The sequence below is a fragment of the Tasmannia lanceolata genome, unplaced genomic scaffold, assembly GCF_043159265.1.
Source record: "Tasmannia lanceolata isolate RefF3 unplaced genomic scaffold, GAP_Taslan_0.1 ptg000006l, whole genome shotgun sequence".
NCBI classification, from domain to species: domain Eukaryota; kingdom Viridiplantae; phylum Streptophyta; class Magnoliopsida; order Canellales; family Winteraceae; genus Tasmannia; species Tasmannia lanceolata.
Window position 1 is genome coordinate 16,760,137 of NW_027518683.1, and position 18,491 is coordinate 16,778,627.

General features: G+C 38.9%; 2 protein-coding genes across 2 annotated transcripts; one reads left to right on the top strand and one right to left on the bottom strand.

Annotated features, from left to right (window-relative positions):
* The first annotated feature begins 4,389 nt into the window (after positions 1-4,389).
* On the top strand, positions 4,390-6,169 carry LOC143879923 (nematode resistance protein-like HSPRO2). Its single transcript, XM_077382618.1, has one exon. The coding sequence runs from the start codon at positions 4,534-4,536 to the stop codon at positions 5,947-5,949; it is 1,416 nt and encodes a 471-aa protein (XP_077238733.1). The 5' UTR covers positions 4,390-4,533; the 3' UTR covers positions 5,950-6,169.
* Positions 6,170-9,093: 2,924 nt separating this feature from the next.
* Positions 9,094-11,849, bottom strand: LOC143878439 (transcription factor MYB119-like). Its single transcript, XM_077380731.1, has 3 exons — positions 11,367-11,849; positions 10,681-10,807; positions 9,094-10,079 (listed from the first exon to the last, which is right to left on the bottom strand). Exons 1-3 carry the CDS (start codon positions 11,753-11,755, stop codon positions 9,333-9,335), a joined length of 1,263 nt encoding a protein of 420 aa, XP_077236846.1. The 5' UTR covers positions 11,756-11,849; the 3' UTR covers positions 9,094-9,332.
* Between the last annotated feature and the right edge of the window lie 6,642 nt (positions 11,850-18,491).

The window sequence follows — 18,491 nt, forward strand, 5'->3', positions numbered from 1 at the left end:
TCTGGTTTATACTACGGCATTCCCTCGGCTCGTTCGCTAGGCAAACGCACTCGAATTTTGTCAAAATTTTGCAGGGACCTAGCTGGGACCCTAAGCTAGCCTAGGGTGAAGTTTGGGACCCTAATTCTTTTATTTGATGGGGTTTTTGCTCAAACACGGGAGGCTTAGGGTACGGTCAAAATGGGGTGTCTATAGTACCAGATTTCGACCGAAATTTCAAAATTCCATGGTCCGAAACCGGTACCGAAACCGAAATTTTAAACCTTGTGTACGGTAACACTGGACTGAGCGGTGGGAGGAAGGGATCTCAGTGTCAATTTTGGATTGGACAGTAGGAGGAAGGGAACTGGGCAGTGGAGAGAAAATTGCCTGTTTTAGTTACTTCTGGGGGATGCTACGGGGATACCACATCACCCGACATCCCCCAAGTCTACCCATGCTTTATTTCATAAAGCGGCAACCAAGAGAGGCATTTCACTTACGTGGCGGTCCTGGGATCCCAAAACACTCAAGAATTCCAGATAGATGCCCAAATTATGACATCCAAAGCAGGTAGTCGTGATATCGCCAGAAACGGGACTGCCACGCTCTGCAATTTAGCGTCAAGATCACCTTAGCTTGAAACCTAAAGAATTCACGCTTCATTCCATACATTCCCGATGCTCTTTAGTTGACAAACAATATTATTGAACCAATTCAAGTGTTTAGAGATTTTTATGCCTTCGTCTTGATAGAGTTCAATCTTCTCTTTAAGAAGATTCTATTAATAAGAGACATAGTTTTACATAGGGTCCGTTCACTTGTTTTCCTGGGAAAGGAAAAGAAAAGAATGCTTGAGAAACTGACGTGGCAAAAAGAAAAGAAATCTCGAGAAAATGTGCAGGAAAAGGTTTCCCGCGCCTATTCACTTGCACAGGAAACCTCGAGAAACTGTGCAAGAAGTCGAAAAAGGAGACCACTGACGTAGGACGGACCCAACCTAGGAAAAAAACCCAATTGCCTAAGATCCTATCTCTCAGGTGCATTATTGGAAGACTAAGATAAACTAGAGGTACCTTGATCTCTAAGTTGGCAAGACGGAACAGACGAGAGCAAAAACTCAGGGAGAATAGATCAATTTTCTTCTTTCTTTCGTTCTTTTTTTCCATTTCTTTAGGCGGATGAACTCTTCTATCTTTATAGAGAAGAACACCCCATAGAAAAGGAACGTCCCTTTCTGCAAGAGTCACTTTGTGTGTCTGTTCGTGATGGTGGTGCATGCATACACGTAGACCCTCAATCTGATCGCCACCACTACATATTATAGTAGTATTCTTTATTTTCAACTCCCCGAAGCATTTCGTCGCTTGCTACGCCCTTCCTCGTCTCTGGGTGCCTTCCGCCAAATATTCGACTAATCATATTATTCCATTAATTGGTAGTTTTAGAGGTATAAATAGGGATCATTTATGCCAAAAATTGGGTTGAACAGGTTCAAAATTTGGTTGAACCAGTTTGAAACAGGAAGAATTTGCTTGAATAGTAAAAGAATCAAATTGAATTTTTAAAAATCAGGTTGTACTAACCATTAATAATCGAATATTAAAAAAAACTAGTGAAAATCAAATAGAAAGGTGATTATTTTATGAGTCAAACTGCTTTTTAATGATTCGACCCAATTTCTAGATGATTAAATCCAATTTTATTTGTCAGTGTTTGGCAATTTTGAAAATATTTTTCAATTCGAAAACGATTTTTTTTCGGTCCAATCTTATATTCTTACGGTTTATGTTAATTTTTTTTTAACACGTCAACATATTAAATGAATCTAAAGAGTTTTGAGTCTGGATTCTTACGTTAATATAGTACAACGATGACAACGACAACGTTCTTACCTCTTCTCTCTTGAAGTGTGATCGGGTAGAAGTCAGTGGCATGCATCGTTCTTACCTTTTCTCTGTTGAAGTGTGATCGGGTAGAAGTCAGTGGCATGGGACGAAGTCTCGATGAACTCTAGGCATGGCCAAGTCATTTCTCGTGCATTCTATAATTTACCTAGTCAAAAATCCATATTTTAAATCATTATAATTCAACAAAAAAAATATAAAAAAAAATGTTGAGATTCAGAAGTCTATCCCGGTAAAATTTCCTTACCAACCAGTGACTAATTCTCCTTAAAAAAAAAAACGTATAGACATATCTAGCTCTTGACCTTGTTTAAGCATTTTATTTGGTCATACAAGTTATTAAGGTTTAGAAAGTACTATTCAATACCAAACGGTCCAAACCTATACTGTAATAGTCATGCTACATATATAACTCAAATAAAACTAGGGGAGTGATAAATCGACTCCCCATGTGTCTTTCTCTCTCCTCCGGGTTAGAGAGAGAAAGAGGATAGAGATAGACACATGGGGAGTCGATTTATCACTGCCCTAAAACTATCCGTTTTATCTGACCCGTTCTTATGTAAGATATTGATTAGGAGGTCAAGAATATTCCTGAAACCCCCTTCCATGAACAGGGAAGCATGGAAATTTTTTTCCCAGTACGTGCGGGCCAACCGGAATACAAATAGACTAGGAATCTAGGATAGAAGTCTAAGCTTAGACCTCCAGAACCAGAACACGTTAATTGAACCCGTGACCGCTCTTTTGGTTTTGGCCTTAGCGTACACAACAGGAGGAGCTCAAATTGACTACGGTCAATTTCAAAACCACTCCAACGCATATACACGACCGGACAAACCAATACCCGTCCATACGAAACGTGCAAGCAAGATGAAAGGCCGAGATCTTACCTCCTCTCTCCACGTGGCACCACAACAACTCCAGATCCACCGCCCCATCTTACTACCTAAAAAAGCCACCAAATATGCGCACTTAATTAAACTCGACAGGAACCCACCACGTGGCGGAAGAAGAACGTTCCTTAATCCACCACCTCACATGGCACGCGAGCCGCGTAAGATTCCTAGCTGGACGCCATAATCGCCGATTTCCATCTGCCCATTCCACCGTTGCTTGACACGTGGGGCCGAGAACACGAGAAATGTATTTTTTTTCCCTCCTTATGGCGGTGGCTAAGATGTGTCAACGGCGCTGTAACCGCGGAGATTAGTCTAAAGAAGCGCGTCTCCTCGGCAATGGTTGAATAAGAGAGATCTAGACGGGGTCTTGCCTTATCCACGACCAACAAAAAGCTGCCTAATTTTCGTTATAAAATTGCTCTGACTTGTATGCGACTGAAAATCCAGCATGGTCTGTATTTTAAAATATATAGAGGGGATGTACATACTCCAAGGAGAAGAGGGTGGAGGCTTCGGAGTAGGGAGCCATGCCCGACATCTCTCGCCTTCCAAAATTACCCTTTATTAATCACCACTTTAAAACTATTAGGGAAATGATATCAGCACAACTATGTTTTAATAATTGCACTTGTCTTTTCTACATGGTGTAAGCCCACATAGTTCTGTTTTTCCCAAAAGTATTGTATATGCATGAGCGGAGGCACATATAGCTTGAGGGGGTGATACACAGCCATGCCTAGCTACTTTAGTGGCAATGCCCCCTCCCAATGACCAATGCAGACAAGTGTAAATTAATCCCCCCAAATTGTAAATTCTTGGCCACACTATAGAATAATCCAAATTGTCCATATAATAATGGGCCACAATGTAAATAGGTTGTGCCCAAAATTCATTTCCATAGGATGATTCCAACCCTCTGATCTATAGATGAACTGCATATGATGGAAACTTATATAGATCGGAGAGCTACAATCATCCTATGGAGATGTTTTTTGGGAACAACCTATTTACGCTGTGTTCCATCACATGGACGGTTTGGATCATCCTATGATGTTGTCTGTACAGAACTTTTTGAAAAAATATGGGACTATAAAGTTTACACGATATAAAATCTCTGAATAAATAACCGATATTAATGCCCATTTTTTCACGTAAATAGGGAAAATGTGAAGGACTTTCCCGTGAATGAATTTTGCATGATATAAATCTGGTCGGTTTCAGTCGTTTTTCCTGAGAACAAGGAGGATTTTTTAGTGCATCCACGGAAATGAAATTCCAAGTGTCTCCGTTTTAATTAAGACATGGGGTAAGACAGTAATTTACAAATACCTTGTTCTTTCCGTGTAAGAAGTTTTCCAGTCGAAGACCGATTGTGGAAAATTCCTAACGCGGGAGAAACTTCCGAGGAAAGAATAAACTAAGACCACTGTCGAAAGAGATAACCTTCAACAAGGGTACTCTCGTCATTTCGTACTGATCCCTCACAAAAGATCATGTGAGGAGTGGCGTGTTGGGTTAGGTAACTGGATAAGCTCAATTCCCCCAATTTCTTTTAATTTTTTTTTATATTCACCGTCGAAACTTTGAAATTCTCTAGTCTAACAAAGCCTCTTTCCTTTCACACGCCTTCTCTCCACACCCCCAAAATCTCCCCTATAAATACAAATCTCTCTTTTCCTTTCTCTCCCAAACTCAAAACAACACCTGTAAATCTGTTCTTTATTATTATTTCATCTCTTTGGAAAATGGTTGATTTGGATTGGAAAGCTAAGATGTCACCCGAAATGTCTCCAAAATCAGCGAAACCATCCGATAAATCTCACCGTCCGATTTCCTCTCCGGCACGTACCGGCGATACGTTATCGGCATCTCCTTCCTCTACCTTAGCTTACGAGGAATATCTCCGCCTTCCTGAGCTTTCAAAGCTCTGGACATGTACGGAGTTCCCAAACTGGAAGACCGAAACACTCCTCAGACCGGCTCTGCAAGCTTTAGAAATCACGTTCCGGTTCGTTTCAATTGTTTTATCGGATCCGAGACCGTACGCGAACCGGAACCAGTGGAAACGTAGGCTCGAATCCCTGACCGTACACCAGATCGAGCTCATCGCGATCATCTGCGAAGAGGACGGTCAAGATGAACACACACGTGGCAAAGCTCCGATCGTCGATCTCAGCAAATCGAACGGCTTTCTGGTGCGCGATGGGAGCTTGCAGGAGGTATGGAAGATTCCGGGAGCGATTTCCGTCGTGAACCGGACGAGTGAAGCGAGTTTGTTACCGAGACTCGCCACGTGGCAGAAATCGGAGGACGTAGCTTCGAAGATCGGGTTCGCGATCGAGTGCCACATGCAGAGATCTCCTTTTACTTTAGGTTTAGGAGAGCCAAATCTCGCCGGAAAACCTAATCTAGAATACGATCTCGTCTGTAAACCGTCCGATCTCCATTCCTTGAAGAAAAGCCCTATGGATTACAAAAACCTCGAGAATCACGAAAATCAAACGCTTTTTACCGCTCATCAGATCTTAGAATCGTGGATCTTTGCAGCTAAAGAGCTCCTGAATCGGATCCGGGATCGGATTGAGGGAAAAGAATACGAAAAAGCTGAAAGAGATTGCTGGTTGTTAGAACGGATTTGGAAGCTTTTATCTGAGATCGAAGATCTACACCTGTTAATGGATCCAGACGATTTTCTCCGTCTTAAGAATCAGCTCGCGATCAAAGCATCAGAATCGGAAGCTTTTTGCTTCAGATCAAAGGCGCTTTTCGATCTGACGCAATCATCGAAAGATCTGAAGCACAAGGTGCCAGGGATTTTAGGTGTAGAAGTAGATCCAAAGGGAGGGCCAAGGATTCAAGAAGCTGCGATGAAATTATATCATAGGAGGAGCGATTCTAACAAGATTCATTTGTTACAGGCTTTTCAGGCAATTGAAGCTGCGGTGAAGAGATTTTTCTTCTCGTATAGGGAGCTGATTGTGGTGGTGATGGGGAGTTTGGAAGGTAAGGGGAATGGAGCAGTTTTGAATATAGATTCTTCGTCTGATCCTCTGTCTCAGATTTTCTTAGAGCCTCCTTATTTTCCGAGCTTAGATGCTGCGAAGACTTTTTTGGGGGATTTTTGGTATTATGAGCTTGGGATCTCAAGGAAAGCTGTGTGAAATCTGTGAGAATAGCAATTGGTGAGCATAGTGAGAAACTGAGAACAGAAAAGAAGAAGAAGAAGAATGAATAGAAAAAGGATGTAGGGAGAGGGAGACAAAGATAATTGCTTACTCAGTAGCTGTAATATTTTTTTGATTTATTTCTGATCTTATACTGTTCTTGTAATATAACATCATTTTTTTGGTATAATATGATAATTTATCATGGGATTTTGTAGTTTATGGATTCAAAATCAGTTGTTTGGTTAGTAATCCGATAAGACCGTTGTCTTGGCACATGAGGTTCGGATGAGTGGCTAAATGACTAGATATGATATGATATTATAGATATGGAAAATGTTATCAGCACTACTGTATTTTGATGAGGGCACTCCACACTTTATTAAAACGTACGGTATGGCCCGCACCATAGGATGATCCAAACCGTCCATTAGATCGGCAACAGCCTAAATAGGTTGTGCCTCAAAAATCATTTCCATAGGTTGATCCTAATCCTTCGATCTGAATTTTAGAGGGTGGATCCTAACCGTTTTATAGATCGGAGGGTTAGGATCAACCTACGGAAATAATTTTTGGGACACAACCTATTTAGGCTGTGGCCCATCTAGTAGACGGTTTGGATCATCTTATGGTGCGGGCCGTACCGTAGTTTTAATAAAGTGTGTAGTGCCATCATCAAAATACAGTAGTGCTGATAACATTTCCCTATAGATATACTCTGCATTCAGGTGAATAGTCCTTTAAGACCGTTGCCTTGGCATATGAGACTTTAGGGATGATGTGTCTATAATAAGTGATTAGAAACCCTATGATATAATATAAATAGGTAGCTCGTGGTTTGGGGTGTTTGAAAAAACTAATTAAAGTTTTGGGTAATTTTAGTTTAAGTAAGATGAACATCCCGATAGCGGATTTGGAAAACAAAACGCTATAAAAAGATACCTAGTCTCTCATTCTCTTCCTCTGGTGACCGTCCAATTTTAGGATTTATTAATCATTTTTAGCAAAACAATTATATCAACCTTGTTTGATCATGCGGCCATCAGCCCTTCATCGCAGATACGTGATGATTTGATCGTGGCCACTGGAGAAGATCATCACATGACAATCCCTGGATACATATTACACGCAGTCACTTGCATTGTCACACCAGTTGGTGAATTAGCTTATATGGGTGACTTATTAGGTGGTTGACAATCTCCCACCTAGTGAGAGGGTGGTTTGCCTTAGGTGCGCATATGTGATTGGTACTGATGTGGCCATTGTGTGGATGAGAAGTCTCTCTAAGTTTGTAGATGAAAATTCTTCCCATGAAATTGATTTTGGACCTTGATATGATCATGAATGGAACTAAATAATAGGCCATGCTAGAGATTAAAAGTTTCTGGTACTACATTTGGTTGCCATAATTTTTTTTGATTCTTGGGACTTTTGTGGAATTTCCGCTGGAAACACACGTTTGGTTGGTGGGCCCAAAATAATCCCAGGAACCAAAATAACCCCGCACGAAACCCTAAGAAGGAAAAAAAAAAAAACTCCCAGGAACCAAAAATAAACTTGTAGAAGAATTTTTTTTCTTCCCAACCGTTCAAGCAACCAAACAAGGCATTTTTTTTTCCCACGATAGTCCGGACAACCAGACATAGGATTTTTATTTTACCGAGATACTTCCAGGGAGTTTTTTCCCCCCACCAATCTCCCAGGAAGTTTTTTGCTCCACAAAAATCCGAAGAACCAAAAAAATTCCAGCAACCAAAAGTGGAAAAGTTTCTCAGGAGGTTTTCGAAAAGATTAACAACCATCATTCGAGAGTATATATATCGTGGAAAATCTAGAAGCGTCATTCAAGTGTTGCAAAACGAAAGTAGCTGACAAGGCCACACCCTCTTGAGAGTACAAGAGTGTTTCCTTTGGACTACCATACCCTAGCTCTCTCTTATCCTACCTTTTTCATATCCGGCTGCTAGGCATCGACACCCCATCGATCTTCATTTCCTTCTCTGTGTCCCACTTTTTCAGAGGTTCATAGCTCACCAACATACTGATGCAAAATATTGACCCATGAATCGAATCACTTGAAACGGCAGTCGTTGGTAGACCATGAGATGGGATAGCTCGCACTTGAGAGAGGAGTTGGATTTCGGTCCCATCTTCAACAGAGAAGTTGCTACAGACATTATGAAGACATCAACCAACACAATTTCATTAACCAACAGTGATCAAGTAAATCAATTTTAGGTCAATCTCGGCCATCGATTGAGTTCGAATCTTCGATATAGGACTTCCAAGCATCGGATTCAAGATCAACATTTCAACATAGGCACCACATCTAAAGGTTTAATATTCATAAATTATTGCATGTTCACCAAGAAGTTGCGGAAAAGCGCCAATCAGAGGCATTTTTTTATACCAATCAGTTGGTCTCCTTCTTCTCTCGTCTCCCAACAACGATTTGGAGGAAATCCAAGATTCAAAAATCTGTGTATCCAAACAGCTGCCCCCTTTTCTTCTTTGGGACAGCTGCCTCTAGTGTATTTATGGCTACTGATTAACACTAAAGGGGCTATCCCAGGGAAGAAAAGGGCGCAACTATATCATTTATTTTTTAAAATTTCAAATTTAAAATCTGACTTCCATGTCGGTTAAGAAAAACAAATAGTGTAGGTCTAAGCCAAGCTTCCTTTTTTTTTTGTTAGGGCACCTCCCACAAATGGCAAGGAATTGTTAAAACTAACTCCAAGTAATTAATTACACTAATTAGTGCAATAAAGACGGAATAAATTAATTTAATGAGTCAGGAATTCCACCAAGAGAAGGTTAATTTTCCCGTTGCATCACTGATTGCTAATACGTATTATGGCCTGACGTTGAAGTCAGGAGACGAATAAGAAACATGCATGGAGTCATTAGAGAAGATTTTCTAACAGACTACCACGAGAGAGAGAGAGAGAGAGAGAGAGAGAGAGAGAGAGAGAGAGAGAGAGAGAGAGAGAGAGAGAGAGAGAGAGAGAGAGCTTTATTCTCCATCTTTTACTGTATTGCATGAAGGTTGGTTGCTTCTAACAACCTTTTGTAAAGAGATATTTCAAGATCAGAGGCCGTTGAGAAAGAGAAATTAATGAAAATAAATAGAAAGAGCAAACAAAAGAGGAAATGATAGAAATGCAACCGAATAACAGTAAATGGACACCATCTGTTAGAACCTCGAGATTTCTTGTCACAAATCACTTAACACTTGTCCAAACAAAACCACAGCGAATCCTAACAGTTTCACTCAGAATGCCAAAAAAGGAATCCCTCCTTACACTTTCCCAAATACCCATCTTCAATTTACATATCCAGTTACAAAGGAAGAAATTAACCATTCTTTTGTATTATAGTTAGTAGAAGCGACTAGTGCTCCTCTGAGAGACTTGAGAAGATGAAACCATCTCTATTAAATCCATCTCTTTACTTTTACTCGAGAAAGCTTGGTCTTGTTCCATAAAAAAATCCATATTTTTGTATTCATCGCTTTCTGTGGAAGGAGAATTTGTTCCATGCAATAGAGCGGACAGATAAAGATCTGAATACAGATGGGTTGAAGTGGAACTAGAAACTGTAGAAGGAGTTGTAGCTTCTTCATGTAGGCTATTAACATTGTAATAATTTGTCACTGGAAAGGGAGAAAAGAAAGCGAGTTCATCCATTATGAATTGGTGGTCATCATCTGAGACAGAATCATCAGACAAAAGAGTCTTTTCAAGCTGTTCAAGTTGAAATTTGTCTAGAGCATTGCTACATATGTTGGAGACCAAGGTTGAAGAATCACTTGGAAATGCTGATGGTTTTGGAAGTATAACATTGGTTGATTGGGTGGCCAAAGGGGAGTCTTGGGTGGTGATGGATCTGGCTTTTAAGTTTCTAATGTAGTCTTGTAGTATAGATGGCTTAGATTTTCCTCCTTGGATCACTGCTTTTCTGCACTTTCTCCTTGAATTCTGTCTCCTTTTTGTGGCATTCCAGTGGTTCTTTATTGCATTTTCAGTTCTTCCAGGAATCCTCTTTGCAATCTCAGCCCATTTGTTCCCAATCTTCTTATGTGCTTCAACTAACATACTCTCTTCTTCTTCAGTCCATGTATCCTTCTATAAACAGGAGGCCAAGTAAAGAACAAAAGGGAAAACAAAATGTAAAACACATAGAACGTGTTAATTAAAAACAAAAGACAACAAAGTGTAACTGTTGATTAAAAAATTCTTGGTAATATAGCATGAGGACATATTTTAACAGATTATTGGCTTTTTTATAATAATTATGGAAGAGAAGGAGATAAACCTGTTGAGGAAGAAGTAACCAAAAAGAACAAAGAGAGAGACAAACTTGGAATGGAACTTTAGGGTTTGCTTGTTAAACTACAAATGAAAGGATAAAGAAGCTTTTAGACACTCAAATTAACTTTGACACCTTAGACCATAAAGAAAATTATCATATAGAATTAAGGGCTAAAAAAAAAAAAACCCGAAAAATGCATTTTTTGTTGCTTGCATGTTTCACTACTCAAAAACAATAAAAAGTAACCGAAAAGCATGTCTTTATACAGACCAATAACAGGATTTTTGTAGAAATCGAAACCCACTTATGGAAAATCCTAAAAGATAAACAAACCACAAGGGTAAGCTGTTGGACTACTCTAGTTTTATAAACACTCTAAAATTATTATAATTGGTAAATTTAATGAAGAAGAACCTTGATATCCGGTCTAAGATGATTATGCCATCTCTCTCTACACTGCTTCCCAATTCGTCCAACCAATTTCTGGGCAATCTGAGACCACTTCTTGTCACCATATTGAGTAACCAATCTAACCAACAACCTGAATAAAATTACAAATTAAAAAAGTCACTTCAGTACCCCATCTATAGATTGAAATTAAGAAACATTAAGGAGAAAAAGAAAAATGAAAGAAATGAAAGTATCAATAAGTACTTCAGTAAAGTGGATTGTTCTAAAGTGGAAGGAGATATTCACTAAACGTGATAAAATGGGTTGATAGAGGCTCTTCCTCATCCTTGGCGATCGCACAATGGATTGATGAGATCATGGATAAGGTAGAGGGATCTTCTATATCTTTGTGTCATATTAGAAGATCGGCAAATAGAGAGCCCAACAGCCTTAGTGAAGATGGAAGCCTCCAGGGTAGCATTGGAGGTGTTCTATTTTCTCACCCCTTAATGTGGATTATCCTATTCTTGAATTTTTTTTCTCGTTTTCTTTTCCATTAATTTACCCCTCCATGGTTGTAGATTGATCATCTCGATCCGGAGTTGATCCTCAGGTTCTCATTTTTTCTATAATTTATTTCTTCGCCATTAAAAAATAAAAAATAAAAAATAAAAATACTACAGTAAAATAAATTTTTTTTCTCATCTTACCTGTCCTCATCAGCTGTCCACTGCCCTTTCACTACATTAGAACAAGAACCACTTCCCACTCTCCTTCTTCTCGAAATTTCCTCTTCTCCTCTCATATCCATCTTATCATTTCCACCCATAAGAAATTCGTTTTTCACATACCGAAAGTTCAAGGATTCTCCTCCATCTGCAAAAAACCCATCAACAAACCTCCTCTCTTGCGAACCAAGGAAGAAAACCCCACATGGAGGACTCTCAATTGCACCACGAGAATAATCACCAAACCCATTTTGATCAGCTAATCTCTCATTCTTCTTCTCCCGTTTCACAATTGTTCCGTCCGAGAAATCGTTAGAACTTGATAGAAATCTTTGGAGTGGTGATTTGAGAAAATAAGTGCCGTTTTCCATGAAAGGGAGCAAGAGAAAGGAGGAAGAAAGGACAGTAAGAGCGAACTAAGTAGTGTAGATTTTCTCTAGGGAAATGGCTTGATTTGGGTTGGTGTTTTTTTCATCTACTCGTAAAGAGAAGACACTAACAAGAAGCAGCCAAAATTTAGCTTATATTCTGTGTCTGATGGTAAGAAGAAATAATGACCGTCGATCATGGAGGACATCGGACGGCTGAGAATGAGCAGCGCCTGTAACGCCTCACCTTCCTCTCTTATACGAACCAAACATTAACTAAATTTATGAAATTAATTAATTATAATTATGAGGTAAGAGTAATTAAGGGGCTGAAATGTAGGGTTCAGACATTAAGAATTTGGATCAGTGCGAAATTAATTTTAGAGAAAAAAAAAATATGGGGCGCTAAAAGCCATTGTGTATCATGGCTCTTGTTGCATCTACACCATACACGTGGCAGAAATTAACTGATCACTCTTTGACATAGGGGCCCATTGACAATTACCAAAAACTGGCGTTATAGAATGTTCCAAGTCATTTAATTAAGTGCCTTGTAAAAAATGGATGGTCATAAGAGGTTGATCAAAAGAGATCAACAATCCATATTCAACAGACAAAAGTCAGGTCGATCTGACGGTCATAGTAATGCCTTTACAATGGCACATAAGATCGCTTTATTTTACATTAAGAAAGAGAGTTAAATTTAGTAAGGGCCTCTTTGGATACCCCTTAGATTTGGATTTGAAGGTGAATTTGGATTTTTAAATCCAAATTCGGCGTTTGGCAAGCCTTTATGACATCTAGATTTGGATTTGAATGAAATCCGCAAGATTTACAAATTCCTCATGTTAGTGTAATATTTTGGATTTATAATTCCTTACTGCGAGAGGTTATTTATAAATCCAAATGTGACCCGTAAGGGGTTAAAATGACCAAAATATATCAAAGAAGTGTTAAATGACTAAAGTACCCACGTGACATTAAAAAATGATCAAAATACGTCGTATTAGGTAAAATGACTAGAAAACCCCCGGGTCAGGCAAAATGACCGAAATAACCCTATACCAAGTAAAAATGAAAAATACCCCGAGTCGTGCAAAATGACTAAAATACCCTTATGACATAAAAATGATCAAAATAACCTCATATAGGGTAAAATGACTAGAATACCCCAAGATTATGAAAAATTACTGAAATACCCCTACATCAAGTAAAAATGACTAAAAATACCCTCATGAGATAAAAATGATAAAAATATGCCATATTAGGTAAAATGACTAGAATACTCCCGGGTCAGGCAAAATGACTGAAATACCCCTATACCAGGTAAAATGAAAAAATACCCCCGAGTCGTGCAAAATGACTAAAATACCCTTATAACATAAAAATTATCAAAATAATCTCATATAGGGTAAAATGACTAGAATACCCCAAGATCTAGGGCTGGCAATTTCACCCGAAAAAGAGGGGATCCGCCCCGCCCCGCCCCGTTTGGGGCGGGGATTCTCCGATTTGATAGGGGAAGGGGAAGGGGAATTTAAAAATTCCCCGGTGCGGGAAGGGGATGTAGTTGTCCCCTCCCCGCTCGCCCCGTTAATCAATGCCATTTTTTGTATATTTTTAAGTGTTTTTTTTTTAGGAAAACTACTAGAAACTCTGTGGATCGGCTACAAGATTTCCCCAAACATAAACTTAGCTTGTCTTTTCCTTTTAATTAGCTTCTGAGAGCATTTTGGGAACTATAATAACCTTTTGACAGATGTTGAAATAATAAAGACAAGCTGAGTGTATGCCATTATCAAAAAATCGTAGTGCCAACATCGGTGGCAAAAATAAAATAATAAAATAATAAATTGCATTTTTATTTTGGTTAGGGACTTAGGGTTTCCTTAATTCCTTCCCATGAAAGAAACATTGCTCAGGTTAGGGACACAGTTCACTTTTTGCATTTTGGTGATTCCCAAGCCTCTGAACATTGCTCAGGCATCTATTTGGGTTTATAACGCCTGTTGGTGCGACTGCTGCGAGGGCACTCAACAGTCAAGTCAGTACTTCAAGGGATTTTGCTATCTTCTGAAGAGTAAGAAATATATCTCCTTCGTCTACAAGTATGTTAGTTTATAACATTTTTATATATTGAAATTGCATCAGTTGATTAAGGACACCCATCATCAGTGTATCAATGACTAAAGAGGGGGTGGTGTTGGAGTAGGGCGGGGCGGGGCGGGGATTTTGTCCCCGAAGGATGTGGGGAGGGGAAGAGGATTAGATATTCCCCGCGGGGAGGGGAAGGGGATTCCCCACCATCCCCGCAGAGGGGAGGGGAAGGGGAGGGGGGAAATTCCCCGCAAAGGGGAAGGGGTAGGGGACCCCAACATTCGGCCCCGACCCGCCCCGTTGCCAGCCCTACCAAGATCATGAAAAATTACTGAAATACCCCTATATCAAGTAAAAATGACCCATGGCTCATAAAAATAACTAAAATGACTAAAAATACCATCATGAGATAAAAATATGTCATATTAGGTAAAATGACTAGGATACCCCCGGGTCATGCAAAATGACCGGAATACACCTATACCGGGTGAAAATGACCAAATACCCTAAGTCATGGAAAAATGACTAAAACACCCTTATGGCATAAAAAATGGTCAAAACAGCCTCATATAGGGTAAAATGACTAGAATACCCCTGGATCATGGAAAATGGCTGAAATGCCCCTATATCAAGTATTTTAGGGTTTTTTGGTTTTGTTAGATTTCAAATTCGAATCCAAAGAGCATCCAAACAAAAAAAAAATTTAATTTAGATTTGAAATCCAAATCTATACGTGGTCATCCAAACGGCATTATTTATAAATTTGTGAATTTTAAAATTCTAGATTTTGAATCCATGGATTTCGGAAATCCAAATTCACCTCCAAATCCAAATCCAAGGGGTATCCAAACGGGCTCTAAAGTAATTTCTGCCATGCAAGCTACGTTGACTCCATTTTAGCTTTCCAATTTCCATTTATTTTCTCTTTCAAAATTCACGTAAGAGAGATGATTTGGCCACTGCCTTGTTTTGATACTGCCACTTCTCTCGTTATGCTACACGTTTCTGATCGACTGTTGGTAGAGGAAAGTGTAAAATAGAGGAGTACCAAAAGAAGAACATGGCAGTGCGAATACTTTCATTCATTCTTAAAATCAACCTTTAATTAGAAGGTATTAGCTTCCTTTTTTTTTTCCTTTTAAGAGTAAGCTAGAGTCAAGCCCATGACCTCAATATGATTATATCGACATTACTTAGGGCTAAACGGCAACTGAAATGGAATTTCTATTTGAAATACAAGAAATTTCATAATTTTGGCAGCACAATTCATTAAAAATGTGACTTTCTTATATGGGATTTGCCAGGCAATTTTGCGGAAAGCCATTTTGCAGGAGAGAACAGACACCTAAGAAGAATTACATGAATAAGATAAAATCTGCTAAAAACTGACCCTATGTTGTTGTTCTCTCTGCAAAAGTGCGCCACTTTCTGCAAAATTGCCTAGCAGATCCCTTCTATTATTAAGATGTACTTCAGGTATTAGACTTCTTATGTATTTAGCATATATTCTTCCAATTGGTTAGAAGCATTGGCCTCCACCGTTCAAGATTTATTTTCACTGGGGCTTATAACTGCACGACCATGTTTTGATAAATGGTAACGATTCAACTTGTTTTATAGTTCTCAAAGGCCTTATTTGGATTGCAAGAAAAACATTTCTTGGGAAAAAAGTTTCCTAAGAAATTTTGTTTCATTTCTATAATTTGAAGGAAAATGATATGGTTGAGACTTATTTAGTGGGATATCATTATATATATTTTGGAAAAGCTTCTCTTTTTCAAACATTTTGAAGAAAAAAAATCCTGCAATCAGAACAGTGCCTAATTGGCTGAGAGTGTTTCGGAAATTGTAATCTTTTAACAGCTGCTTAAAAAAGTGTAAAGTAAGGTGATTTGTCCTATTATCAAAACATAGCCGTGCGGATATCAGTCAAAATGTGCTAAAAATATGGCTACTCTTTTCCGTATACAAGTACAGGGCTTAACCCATGTGTAGCACCCCTTTGCATACCCAAAAATTGACTGGAAGGCTAGTTTGTGAGCCACAAAGTAGATACATATGAAATCTTGACAAACACAAATGGATTGGTCTGGCTAAGGCCCAAAAATTTCACTTTTATTTTCTTAATGACTTAGTTTCAACACAGATCAATCATGATTCATCTAAGAAAAACGAAATCATAAACCAAATTAACAATAATCAGATCAAAGCACTATCGATGCTTGCTTGTATAAACCGAGGAAATCATTAAATCTTTTTTTCTTTTCTTGATCGATACTAACCGTAACCCTAAGATCAGGGCATTAAATGCCATGATCACAAAAAAAATAGATCTAATCGATCAATAGGGCGACGAATTTTTCGCCCCCACTTTAGGATTATGCTCCCCTTTTAACGTGATTTGACTTCAAAAAGCGTTAAAGTCTGCCCACAACTCACGTTAAAAGGGGCGCATTATCCTACAGACGGACGGGCGCGCGCGCGGGGGGAGGATTATCTCCCCAATCAATCTTAAAGATCTATTAATCTAAACGAATTTTGGCCGCTACAAATCTAACCATGCAAATAAGTTAGGATACAAAAAATGGCATTAAGAGTTTATCTTGATTGGCCATGGCGACGATCGATCGGGCTGGATCTTTTACTACCTCTTCGGTCTGTCTATCTTTGATGGGGAAGATCTCCTTTGGTCAAGTTGGATTGTAGCAGAGACCAACCGATTATTTATAGAAAATACCTCTTAGAGTTCCACTCACAATAGAACTATAGTTGGTTTAATCCATTTAACCAACTACATTTTCTAGACCTACATGTTGTATTTAATTGGGTTACACTAAATAATCCATTCCTCAATAGGGATGAGATGTATTGATCACCCTTATACTCCATACTGATAACTATGGTCAATGGGTAGCTCCGATATTTTCACTCTTAATAATATTCTCCAATCAAGACAATCGATCTTAGATTAATGACTGCCCACATAAGATCTTATAGAGAGAAGGTAAACTATTCATTTTTTGTAGGCCTTAATCTTACAGATGGAATGTAGATGGGATGTCTGCTGGTTAAGTGTTAGCCCACGGTTTAACCTTGGCTACCCCTTTAAGTTGTGTTTTGATGACAACAAACACAAAATGATATTTTATAGTATTTATTATGCTAATGGTTAAATGTTTTTTAAGAAGACATTTAAAGGTCAAATCTCAATAGATTGAAGCATAGGTTGAGGCATGGAGCTTAGAGCGCGCCAAAGTGTGAAGAATCTAAAGCAAAGAGAAGATCCATGGAGCATGAAGCAAGAACGTTGAAGGACTGCTCAGGCATTGAAGAAGTGAAGAGTAATTAGAGAGTCCTTAGATTGTAAACTAATCCCCAAATGATCTTGTGAGTAATGGCACAAGAAAAAATATTAAATGAGGCTAATCATGAACATAAAATGCATTACACACAAGCTCGGAAAAGCTAGAGTGGAGTTAAGAGCATTCAGAACACATCCTGTGTTCCAGATTGTCCACCATGGGGTACCACGATCAACAAAACAATATGTTGTGCAAATCTGAAGAAAATGATGAAGTAGCCTTCACGGACGGCATTCAGTGTGCACAGTAGACTGTCGCGTGCTCACGGTCAACCATCCTGGGAACTTACCCAATAGTTAGTTCTACAGTCGACCGTGGTTCATCTGTAGATCATCGGATCATGCCGTTGGAAGTTCTATAATAACATTTGTTCTTCCAACTCTATAAATATGGCCCTTGGAGGCCTTAAAACTTATCCTATAACACTTGAGCCCACCTTTGGTTCCCTATGCCATAATTTGCAAGATACTTAAGAGATTAGATAGGTTTCTTTGTATATCACTTTGAGAGTTATTTGTGTGAACTCCAATTGTAAATCTACCTTTGTGCGAAGGTCTTTCATTTTATTTTTATTGTATTTGGTGAGAAGGGACCATATCAACCTTCGATTAGTACCTTTGTGCGAAGGTCTTTCATTTTATTTTTATTGTATTTGGTGAGAAGGGACCATATCAACCTTCGATTAGTGAGAAGGCACCGGATCAACTTTCAGCGTTGAGGCTTGGGGATAAAGCTTCGGAGTTGGTGGGAAGGCATAGGATCAACCTTTGTTGTAACAGTTTGATCTCTACCCATAAGGGGATCTAGTTTAGTCAAGCCATAGGAAAGAGATATCCTTGTGAGAGTGGACGTAGAGCGGGATTTAGCTGAAACACTATAAATCCTGGTGCAATATTCTTTCTCTTTCTTTATTATTTACTTGCATTAGATTTATCTTCTATGTACTTTGCTTTGTTTGAGCAAAGCTTTTAAAAGATCCCATTCACCCCCTCCCTCTTGGGTTGCATTACTCTGGCCAACAGTATCATGCAATCAGGACCATATGTGTTGCCTCTTTATTGTCCATTAGATCAATGATCTCGTTACACATAGTCTCCCATGCCGACCAGTTGTTGACGATTAGGATTGTTTGTCTGCATCAAACTCTATAAATTCTATAATTTTGCTTCTTAAAACATTAAGAAAATTGTATGAAAAATACATATATGAAAGGATGCATGATTATACTAGATTGAAATGGAACTGCGAACCCTCAAAATCAAATTTTGCTAATAATATCT

Bases quoted from the DNA above. Each gene is read 5' to 3' on its own strand.
- LOC143879923 (XM_077382618.1), top strand. From the start codon at position 4,534: ATGGTTGATTTGGATTGGAAAGCTAAGATGTCACCCGAAATGTCTCCA.
- LOC143878439 (XM_077380731.1), bottom strand. From the start codon at position 11,755: ATGGAAAACGGCACTTATTTTCTCAAATCACCACTCCAAAGATTTCTA. The intron at 10,808-11,366 runs GTAAGATGAGAA...AATTTTATTCAG, and splicing joins TGGACAGCTGATGAGGACAG to GTTGTTGGTTAGATTGGTTA. The intron at 10,080-10,680 runs GTTCTTCTTCAT...TCCTGTTTATAG, and splicing joins ATCTTAGACCGGATATCAAG to AAGGATACATGGACTGAAGA.